This window comes from Callospermophilus lateralis, chromosome 8, assembly GCF_048772815.1.
Source record: "Callospermophilus lateralis isolate mCalLat2 chromosome 8, mCalLat2.hap1, whole genome shotgun sequence".
Lineage (NCBI taxonomy): Eukaryota > Metazoa > Chordata > Mammalia > Rodentia > Sciuridae > Callospermophilus > Callospermophilus lateralis.
The window spans coordinates 109,022,610-109,034,594 of record NC_135312.1 but is presented as its reverse complement, the minus strand read 5'-3'; the positions used below and the strand labels follow the sequence as shown (position 1 = coordinate 109,034,594).

At 37.2% G+C, this 11,985-nt stretch overlaps 1 protein-coding gene across 3 annotated transcripts in view; it reads left to right on the top strand.

The window, feature by feature from the left end:
- The first annotated feature begins 997 nt into the window (after positions 1-997).
- Positions 998-11,985, top strand: part of Gria2 (glutamate ionotropic receptor AMPA type subunit 2) — a 140,168-nt gene continuing 129,180 nt past the window's right edge. For all 3 annotated transcript variants that reach the window (XM_076863786.2, XM_076863787.2, XM_076863785.2), the window contains exons 1-2: positions 998-1,085; positions 1,621-1,761. In XM_076863786.2, coding sequence (XP_076719901.1) covers positions 998-1,085; positions 1,621-1,761 — 229 coding nt within the window. The remainder of the gene's footprint in view (positions 1,086-1,620; positions 1,762-11,985) is intronic.

Here is an 11,985-nt window from a genome sequence, read left to right as displayed (position 1 = left end):
CTGCCTGCAGCACATGAAACCAAAGTTCAGTTTTGGAACACTTCTATGAATATTTTATTTGCTTGTTTGCTTTTCACCTAAGTGCAGCGTTCCTGTATTGCTAAGTGGGTTTTCACAGGAGATGGAAGATAAAAATTTAAAAAAAAATAATGTAAACCAATAGGGCCTGGTAAGAGAGCACTCTACCGCCAACAATAATTTGCAATTCGACTTCTCATGCACAGCAGCCGGAAATCAGCTTTGCTGCATTTGATCCAGGCTGGAGCATCTCCCGAGTGAGAGCTGCAGCAGCGGCACAACCTAGCTCCAGGCTGGAGGAAATCGCTGTCCTCGGTGCTGAAAGGCAGAAGCGCGCGGTGGGCGCGACAGCTCCCGAGAGAAGAGGTCTTTCCAAGGGACAGCGGCTGCCGGGCTCTGAGCAGCGCTTTCTCAGCACCGCGCACGCGAGGCTGCCAGTGCTGTGCGGGGTGCGGGGCACCGTGCGGGGGAGGGGTGTGCGCGCGAGTCCGCGGTCTGCCGCGAGTCGCGCACGCGCGCCCAGGACTGCCTGCTCCTCTCCGTGACTTGCCTGTGTGTGCGCGTGTGTATGTGTGTGTGTGTGTATGTGTGTGTGTGTGTGCGCGCGCGCGCGTGCGAGAGAGGAGAGAGGGAGAAGAGAGCGCGAGAGAGGGTGAGTGTGTGTGAGTGCATGGGAGGGTGCTGAATATTCCGAGACACTGGGACTACAGCGGCAGCTCCGCTGAAAACTGCATTCAGCCAGTCTTCCGGACTTCGGGAGCGGGGACAGGGCGCAGGGCTTCAACAAGCCACCAGCAGGACCTGGGAAATAGGGATTCTTCTGCCTCCACTTCAGGTTTTTAGCAGCGTGGTGCTAAACTGCTGTCTCAAAATGCAAAGGATCTAATTTGCTGAGGAAAACGGCCAAAGAAGGAAGAGGAGGAAAAGGAAAAAAAAAAAAAAGAGGGGGTATTTTGTGGATGCTCTACTTTTCTTGGAAATGCAAAAGATTATGCATATTTCTGTCCTCCTTTCTCCTGTTTTATGGGGACTGATTTTTGGTGTCTCTTCTAACAGCATACAGATAGGTAGGTACCCTTTGTGCTCTGCTTTTGAATTGTGCATAATTTGGTGGTAATCTTTGTTCACAGTGGACAAATTAATTCATGTCATGTAGACTTATGTCATACCTTGACTGCATTCCAGATTTATACTACCTAGAATATACATGATTTTCTTAGGATGAAGCAAAGGGAAACGACTGTGCCTTTGATACAATAGAGGAAAAGGTCTTCTCATTTCTGACCCCCAAATTTTACTAATTCTGCCTTAACGGCATCTTCCAGTTTGCTCAGATTCTCTAGGGGTCTGAATGCAAAGCTTGTGATGATGAGTAAAATCGAACGTTTCTGGCCACCTACCTTGCCCTCAAGATTCTCATTAGTGTCTTGACCCTTTGGCTACCTTTTGGATGTTCGACCCTGGCTGCCCGATTCTGTAGATGTGTTTATTCGGCCTATTAGCGCGAATTAGAGACTCCGGGCTTCTGGGTGCTAGCGGGCTCCCCTCCTCTCCCTCCAGGGCACTGACACGGTTCTCTTGCTTGGTGTTTGTTCTTTGCAGGGGGGCTGTTTCCCAGGGGCGCCGATCAAGAATACAGTGCATTTCGGGTAGGGATGGTTCAGTTTTCCACTTCGGAGTTCAGACTGACACCCCACATCGACAATTTGGAGGTAGCCAACAGTTTCGCAGTCACCAATGCTTGTAAGTAATGAATATTCATGTCTTTCTGGTGCCGCACGCGGAAAGCTAGCAATGAGAGTGTGGGATGGTGTGTGTGTGTGTGTGTGTGTGTGTGTGTGTGTTTCTGTGTGTCAGTGTGTGGGTGTGAGTGACTGCACACGCGCGTGCGTGTGAAGGCATAGAGAGAAGGTGGCTGTAATCTCAGAGACCCCCGCTGGCTGGGGGTATAAACAGGGGGCGAAAGGCATCGAAGAGTTTGCGCACTAGGGAGTCTGGTGGGGGTTCGAGCTGGGGGCGTCTTTCTTGGGTTGGGGTGGGGGGTCCTCGCCAGTCTTGAGTGCTAAGAGAAGCTGTCCCCGCCCCCTCCCCCGCGCGCCTATTGGCACCTGGCCAACAGAGAACACGCTGTTCCCCAGGGCGCGCTGTCGGGCTGTTGGACAGATCCCACCAGGGACTGCCGGAGCCCTGATGCCTGCCCGGCAGCTGCAGCGAACGCCTGTGTTTGGGGCTTAGATCCGCAGCCTCAGCTCAGGCTCATCCTGTGGTCCCCCGGAGCCCCAGGCTCTTCTGTTCCTCCCGACAAGTTGTTAGAATGGTTCTGGAGTTGGGCTCAGGGCTGTTACATAACGCCCAATCGAGGGGCGCAGCGCAGCAGGAAGCGAGGCCCACGCAGGCAGGCGCAGCCCCGGTCGGGTGGGGAAGTGGGCTGGGGCAGTGGGGAGCACGGTCCCTTTCTCCACCAAGCTCCTGCCAGAGTTGAAGGGGGCGATTCCGCCCCGGGCGCCGCGGTCTGCTCGCCTGCGGGGCGCGCTTTGTTCCCTGGTAGCCGGCTCCAGCAAAGGCTGCCGGTGGAAAAGGGGTGGACAACAGTTGAATCCAGCCGAGTTTTAAAATCTGAAGAAGTCGCTGATCAGCCATTTTAGTCTTTGCAGTTCTCCATATTAGTCCTTCCACTCTGCTCAGTGCTCGGGGACTCGCGAGGAAGCTCCATCAAGGCTTCAAATAAAGTAATAGAAACCAAGCGATTAGGTATCTGAAAGGTTCAATGGAAAGGTTGGCGGCCCTTTCCCCGGATTCGCGCCCCCGCCGGCGTGGGCAGTGCAGCCGCCGCCACTGTACCTTCCTGCCGGGTTCCCAGAGCTGCCATCATTTCCTGCCGGCTGGGCTGGGGCGATTCTCTCCTGCCGTGATGTTCGCAGTTCTTATTTCGTAGGTAATGATTTTGGGGAGATTTGCAGATGCCTTACTTCCCACTTTGGCTACAGTGTAAAGGAGCTAGCGGAAAATTACCACAGGAAAAGCCCAACTGCAGCGATCCCACATTAGACAAACAACTGGTTGTCATTCCACTTCCTCATATTAAGCTTTGATCATGCATTCGATCGTTTGGCTTGATTATAATATCAGGAACATAATCAACTCATTTTGCAACTGCTGTCACCCGAATGAATGAAGAACTGAATAATTTCCTTTGAGTGATAGAATAGAGGCATTATTGTGTCATATTAGATGACCAGAATCCAATTGTTCTTGAGGGACCCATTTAAGGTTTCAATGCTGTTTTTTTCAAATGCTGATGTTACAGGAGAAGGATCTCTCTCTCTCTCTCTCTCTCTCTCTCTCTCTCTCTCAGACAAAGTGAATTTGCGGCTTCAAAAAATGTCACAGAAGAATATATCAGAAAATTGTAGTCATACCAGACCCAGACACACACACACACACACACACACACACACACACACTCCCTGCTTTTAATTTTAAAGGCTTTCTTGCTTGACCTATTTACCTACCAGAACTAGACTATTGGTTTGGTATCGTGAAGTTTCCATTTTTTCTAAATTATAAGTTCAATATGCAACCGTGTTGAGTAACTATACGAAATTGTATACTAGTGTGACAGTACTTTGAAAAGTAAAGAATCCTAAGGGAAGACTACCATTATTGGGAGGAAGTGGATTTTAGTGTGGACACTTATAAATTTTGAAAATAGTCAGCAACTGAGAAGTTCATTTATTGGAGAAAATAGTGAAGGGAGCATTCTGAGAAAATAATAGATATGTCCATTAAACAAAATGAATATTCTTTGATTCCAACACATGTTGAATTACTGTTGGGACTTTAAAGAGAAAACATTATAGTTTACCTTAGGATAGATTTAGTTCCTTGACCTTTGTGTGTGTGTGTGTGTGTATGAATGTATATTCATATATGTTTGCAAACATGTTTAACTTTTACAGATCTTACTGAAATAAAATATATGGACAGAGTATGTACAAATGTTACACGCATACAACTCCATGATTTTTCATAGAATGAATATATTCATGTAATAAATGATCAAATCTTCATTTTGCCCAGACTTTCTGTTTTTCTCAGAAAGTGAAACTGAAAAAAAAAAAAAAGTGCGTATCTTCAGATCCTAAACTTCACCCCTCATGGATTATTATCCTGGAACGCTGAAATTATTTGGAGGAACTGAATGTACATTAAAGAACATGAAAATTCAGAATCTCAGCACTTACACTTCCCATGTTATAAGTAATTTTATGGATTGCTACAGAAAACTAGCAGAGCACTATTACAGAAAAGAGCCTCATGGGACAGAATTTTCTGGAGTTGACATTGACTTGTTGGGTTAACCACTTCACATATGTGACTCAGTTTGTTTATTCATTTAAGAATTTCAAAATCTATGAAATGGGATGTTTTTTCCTCCTTTTTTGGTGCTAAGGACAATAGAAAATATTAGTTTCTCTCTTCTCAGACAGTGAAAGTGAGGGAGAGATGATTATGTAAAGTACAAGCACAAAGTCACTAGTCAAGAAATGAATGGGATCTCCAAAGTCAAATTTACCAAGATGAGTCTTGGGTCTTTAATTCCTCCTCAAGCTTTCTATCCAATGCCTTTCTTTTGTTTTCTTGCCTTTTTAAAGTTGGGGAACCCATAATTTTTCTTATATAAAGTGGAATTTACAGTATCAGGTACTCTGAGAGTTAAGACCAAAGCATCTTTTCCTTATTTCCACCAAAAACCTAAGAAATTGTGCTCTAATTCCATTGTTAAATAATGTGTATTGTCATTCAATGCTTATAATTGGGGAGATTGTTCTTCATTTTAGTTAAGCCATAAAAATCCCACTGGGTTAGATTTATATATTAAGAAAATGGGATTTTATAGTTTCGTGATATAATTTTAACAGAAACAAGATTATTTGTTCACTGATTTAATTTCATTACTGGGATGAAGAAACTTTGTTTGGAATTGTTGAGGTTGACATTAAGTTAAACATCCAAGAAGATCTAATGAATGGGTGGGTTAAGCATATGCAAATGAATTGAAATCATTCTGTTCTGAACTGGGTAAAATGACTAAGTGCATTCCACTGGCTCCTGTATATCCTTTTTTAGTCAATAGTGAGATCAGAATGTACCTGTTCAGTCTTACTTGATTCTGTGGACACCTGAGGAAATAAAGACTGATTTCCTTTTCTCTTTCTTTCTTTCTTTCTCCTTCCTCCTTCTTTCCTTTCCTCTTTCCCTTTCATCTTGACTACATACAACACAGATTTTTTTAACCCCCTGAGGGTTTTTCAAAACCTTCATTATGAGAAAATACAAAGCCTATAATCAGAAAGAAACTTAAGACTAACAGAAGCTGAAGCCACTGATGGGCCTCAAGAATTTATTCATTCACTCAATAAATACTTATTGAATGCCTTCTAGTTACCAAGAATAAATGAATGTTTTTCCCTTGGTAACTCAGTTTTTCTGAACTTTTTCCTGTGTTCTAATAGTTTATAATGCTTCAGAGGTTTCAATATCTTTAGTGTGTATTGGCAGCTGAAGGGTGTTTAAGAACTTCAGTGTGTGTAAAGACACTCTAGTAGTTCTTAAACGTAAGTAACATATTACAGTAATAAAAATATGAATTTTTGAGAAAATAATAAATTTGATACTAGTGTTTGTCTACATACCACATGGTTAACTGATAGAATCAACAGCAGATTTTAGGAAAATATTACGTATTTTTACATTATAAATAATTTTAGTAAATTTTGGTGCTATGCTAATTAGCAAAAGTAAAAAAAAACTGTCTGTAATGGTGATAAACATGAGTATTTGATCCCATAGGATTTGGGGGATTTAAGATATTAAATATTGGATTTACTCTTCAAAATCTTCTGAATCTTGATGAATGAATTTGACAAATAGCTATTAAATTAGTTAATGATAATTTAACAATTTTATTTTTAACTATTAATTCCATAAAACAAAGTAAATTATAAAAATATTAAATTTAAAAAAACAGAAAATGAAAATCTACTTTTTCTGTAAGCCAGCAGATGGAGATGTTGGAGAAAATATTGTGTTTTATAAAACTGTTGCCTACACTGAATATGAATCCCTTTTAAAATGTTGTAAATGAATTTACTTAGAGAAATTGAGAAAATATAAATGAAATCTAATTTGAAAAGCTTTATTTAAAAGATTGTTTGAGAAACAAAGTTCAGTTCCTCCTTTTAGAAACAGATTACCTTAGATTTTATTTATTAAATAGATCATCCTACATATTGTAGACTTGTTCATAAAGCATTTAGGAACAGAAATGATTGTAACAGCTCTTAACAGGGAGAAAATTCTAAAATTATATTTTTCCCTCTTTTAAACCTTGATTACACAAATACAATTTCTGAGGTATATTTCTTATCATTGAATTGTAGTGACAAAATTTATTTATCATTGGAGAGTATCAAGAAAATAATAAGCATGTACTAAACAGAAATGCAAGGATACCCTTGGTTGAAATACTGTATTTGGGGATGAGAGAAATTATGTATGCAAATAAAAATTCCTGTATGAAATTATGGAAGCTTAAATGAGCAAGAATTTACTCCTGTGCAATCCCTGCCTGAGGTCTTACAAGATTCAATCTGCTGACTCAAGAAGTGTGGAGCATTTCTGGCTCATGTCTAGCCTCAAAAGTGCTGGGGTTATTGTACTGTGACATTATGACAAGCTGGTGCTGATTTGTGCAGATCTGGGATCCTCTCATAATCTCTTCCAGTAACATTTTGTAAATGTTCAAACTTCCTTGAGCCCAGAAAATTTTGAGAAGGCTGAGAAATAGCAGTTGATTCTTGATTATTCCAGTCGGTGTTGCGGTAAATTGTGTTTTCAGATGATGTGTTTTCTCTTCTTCCTCTTCTTCCTCCTGTAAAAAAAAAAAAAAAAAAAAAAAAAAAGTCAATAAACTTAATCTCCAGTATACATGAATACATGCTATTTCAGAAAATAAAAATCTGAATTAAATTAGGGAAATCTTCTTTTGCAAAAATTTTATAAGTGAGTGAAGGGCACATTATAATAAATGCTGTTGGGTTGTTTATAGTTCTCTGAGTAAATTATATTTCTTTATCAATTTTATTCACTGAAGATTTCCAAGATTCCATTAAAATATTAACTCTTTTATTATGAAAATTTTTGTCAAAATTTCTGAGCTTTTTTCCTCTAATGATCTAAATAATTGGTAAACCTGTTATAAGGTTGTGTCGCTCAGTACAAGAGGAAAATGATTTGCTGAAATTAAAATTAAATTTCAAAATTACCCTTGATGTAGAAAATTTTAAACATCAAACTGTTTTTCAGAACAGATTTTGCAAACTTGGAAAAAAGTGAATGTGGTTCTTAATTGATTCTAAGTGTAGTGGTATTGATTCTAAGTGTAGCAACTGTTATTTTGTTTGTTTGTTTGTTTTGTTTTATTCAATAAAAAAAATTTTATTATTTTTGGTAATCTTAATTTATAGAGTGAGAATATTTAAAAATTAACAAGGAGAATGTAAAATGTGACCTTCTTGAGGGCAGGACAAGCTGCTGTTAACTTTTGTGTTTTTTATGAAACCTCTATAAGTTCCTAGGGCATCGAGGCACTTAATTATTTTTTACTTAATAAACACCTTTAATTTTATACTAGACTTTTTGCCATGAAATTATGCTTTTTGAAGTCATAAGTTTCCTTTTGATATACATTTCAATTTCGAAATAAACAATGTGCTTGATCTCTGCCTCAAATCCTATTTAAATAGAGGTGTAATATATTTATTTTTATTTTCATATGCAAGTTAGGCATGTTCATAGTCATTATCTTTATACTTAAAGCTATTAAAATGATTTTTTAAAATATATGCATAATATGCATTTAATTTTTTTAAATAAATGTTGATTGTTAGGATGATGCAAACCCATGCTGTGAGTCCTTTGAAGGCCAGACTCTATTCTAAGTACCCTGGTACAGAACTACTCAGCTTCCCATTTTAAGTTTTGATTTTCATAAATGCAACTATATGTCTTCCTTGAGTGGTCTCAAATTTATCTGGGAAAATCCCTTGTTGCCTCCAGCCAGAATATTATATGCCACAATTTTCTGTGTTAATTCCTATAGTGTAAATTTTTTACAAAATGTACAGAATTTAATATATTGTTTTTTCTTTTAGAACATATCTAGGAATGGAGTGTTTATGGGCATGACTTTATATTGTGGGCCAATTGCTTTATTTGCACTAATGTGTGTGATTATTCTGTATTCATCTGTGTCTCCCCACCACCCCCTTTTTGCCTTGGTCTATCTCTAGAGTTGTTTTTCAGTAAGTTTGCATTTTCTGATTTTTATTCTATTAATATATTTTTAAAAGGGAAACACCTGTGCAATAACATATGGAGAAAATTGTCCACATTGCTTGCTACTAATTTATAGCTTAAGGTTAAAATTTAAAACTTAGACTCTTGAAATTTATAATTGTCTTTAGCTGAACAGAATAAACAGCTTTGGGAGATGTGGATTTATCTTAGAAAGAGACTTTATAAGTAAATAATTTGTTATTTGTAGTTTAAATTTTCATCTTTCTTTACATTTCTCAGATGACAGTTTTCTTAGTTTTTTACTTTGAGTATTCTTCAGAATTTTACTTTATAGATTTATATAATTTGTTCATAACTATGCAACGTTAATACACTCATTTTTTTTCTAATTATTTCAGCATGTAAAATATGAGTACAAATTTGGCTGAGTTGAGAAATGGTCTAAATTTTAGTTTGTCTAAAATAATGCAAAAATAACATCTTATTTCTATTATGCTTACTTTCTCTTTATGGAAATCAATTTCAAATAATAAATCATTTTGTATTTAATTATTTTATGGTCCCTGGTAGTTTTATTCTGATGAATTTCAGTGGGTCTCCGAAGGTACCCTTGCGATATAAATATTTTAGTGTTAATCTTTCAAATACCCAAATTATACTGATAGGAATGAGAGAAATATCTTTATGTAAACTGAGTACACTCTGTTCTTATTATTAAAATATAGTGGAGTATTATCTGATTATTCTTCATCACTGTATTAGAATATTAGCTACGTCATTTCCAACTTCAGCATACATTTAATTGAAACTCAAGTTATATAATTTATATAAGAAAAAATTTTTCTGCCCATAAACCTTTTGTGTCTTGTATTAAATTTTTGAATTAAAAAATAGTTTTGTTTCAGATTTAGCATTCATTTCACAATTACTCCAGCATCAACTATAAGTATACGTCAGTAATTTGATTTTACACATTCTATTTCTTATGCATGAGTAAAAATATAGAATGGGAATATTGAAATAAATATTTTCAGGATAAGAAACGAATACTTGTTCTTCCTCATTGTGGATTGATATTGGCAGATTTCTTAAAATGTGGGAGGGGAAACTGTGGAGAAAAAGGGAAAAACACTTCAGGAGTCTTGGTCACTAGATACAGCTGTAGGAATTTGGATCTGGGAATGTATTCTTTCTCCCTTTCTCTTCTTCCTTCTTTCTTTCCCTGTCTCCTTCCTTCCTTCCCTTCCATTCCCTTCCCTTCCCTTCCCTTCCCTTCCCTTCCCTTCCTATTTTTACTCCCTCCCTCCCTCCTGAGTATCTGGTAGTAAATTGGAACATTTTAGACATATTTCTCAAGGACTTTATGGCAGCTATTTATTGTGAGTTGCATGTTTAAATGGGACTATTTATTTTCATTGAGTCAGATACCACATAAATAGTTCTTGAATTCTACACTAAAGGGAGAGTCCTCCGGTCCCTAAAACATCTTTGCTCAATGCACTTTGGCAAATATATGTATGGAAGTGGAGATAAATAGGGGGTGTGTGTGCACTTTGCTGGTTTTCCTTGAAAAGTACATTTCAAATTATATCATTTTTGTCTTTATCCACGTCTTCTCTTTGTGAGAAATTAAACAATTTTAATCTTGTTTTAATATATGTATGAAATGGTAATATTTGTTTTGTAATTTCTAAGTAGTTTCATAATTTATAATTCTACTTATTTTTCCAGATTTTGGTTGTTACTAGTTTACAATGTTATTACTCTTTTAGATATAGGAAGAAATTTTAGGAGAATATACAATTCAAATTGGATATCAAGAAACTATGAGGATTGTCATCGTAATGATGAATACACAGGTTTTCATCTATGAAGATAAAAAACTACTCTTATTCTTTGCACTTTGTAGCCCTGATGTCCTGGGATACAGATTAGAATTGAATCTGCACTTGGAATTGAATTCTAGTCCAACTACTAGATATGTGTCATTTGACAAGTTGCTTACCTACATCTCAGTTTCCAACTCTGTGGAAGGGAATCATATGTTAAGCATTATTTTGAAGATATGCAATAGTCATCATAAACAATATTAAATGTGTTTGGCCAAAAGTGTGCATGTTCATGCAAGTTAGCAAACTTTTTGATATTGCATCCTGTGTTAGGATCTTTGGAGAATTTTGACGAGCACTTGCTCTGAGAGGCAGAGGTAAAAGCAAAATGCATTTCTAGTTTCTTGTAGGAATCTTCTTTTATTGCTTGTATACCTGTTTAGGACATGTGCTGTTTGGTGACAAAAGGACATTTACAAAATAAATTACATAAGCCACACATTTAATTCAGCATATTGTAATGGTTTTTAAAAGCAGACTTGCTGGAGTGCATTTGCTTTATTGCATATCATTTACATTTCAGGATGTTGAAAACTTACCCTTAGTAGATCACTAAGTGTGTAATTAAGATATTTCAACACTTTTCCAAACTGACTGCATTGTAGATTCCTAACATTTCATTTGACTGAATCAATTAAATTTATTTGTTTAAGTGAAAAGAAGTCAAGAGAACACAAGACTTGAGGACAAGACAAAGATAGGTTTAAATATAATTAGTACAAAATGCATGGTTTTGCTCTAAGATAAAGCTCAGTTTCCTTATTAAACTTAATAATATTATTGGGGATATTAAATGAGAAAATAAATACCTCAATTAATTTTTCATCAATGTTTCCAGTATTCTTGTATTCCACTTGCTGGAAACTGGACATTGTGCTCAGAGTGAGGGAGAAGAATAAAATGGAAGTCCCTATCTTAGAGCATTTATAGATTTTATAACTTGAATACTCACATATCACTTCTATTTTCCAAACATGTTCATATATTTTGTGGTAGTTCTGTAAGGATTATAGAATAAGTGTAATTACTTTTTTTAAAAATATTTTTTAGTTGTAGTTGGATACAGTACCTTTATTTTATTTATTTATTTATTTATTTATTTTTAAAGAGAGAGTGAGAGAGGGAGAGAGAGAGAGAATTTTAATATTTATTTTTTAGTTATCGGCGGACACAACATCTTTGTTTTGTATGTGGTGTTGAGGATCAAACCCGGGCCGCACACATGCCAGGCGAGCGCACTACCACTTGAGCCACATCCCCAGCCCCTATTTATTTATTTTTATGTGGTGCTGAGGATTGAACCCAAGGCCTTGCACAAGCTAGGCAAGCGATCTATCACTGAGCCACAACCCCAGCCCCTGGAATTACTTTTATATCCATTTCTAGATGGGAATACAGAAATTTCAATGTGTTGCCCTGCTTTTACTTATGGAGAATTTGCCAAGAAAACCAGTTGGCTATGTTCTGAGCCAGAGCCTCTACCAGTCTCAGTTGATGGTAGCTAGTTGATTAGCACAGGCAATTGTGGATTAAAATTATAGGTCCAACATTCACTTTGTGACTTTTTGTAAATTATTTAAACTTTGTAGTAGTGTGTGTCCTCTCTGTAAAATAGGAATCATTATAACACCTGCCTCATGAGGTTATTGTTGTATTTAAATTACAATGGTTGTCCTATATAATTTAGTGATTAATATCCCTAATTTCAGTGATTCTG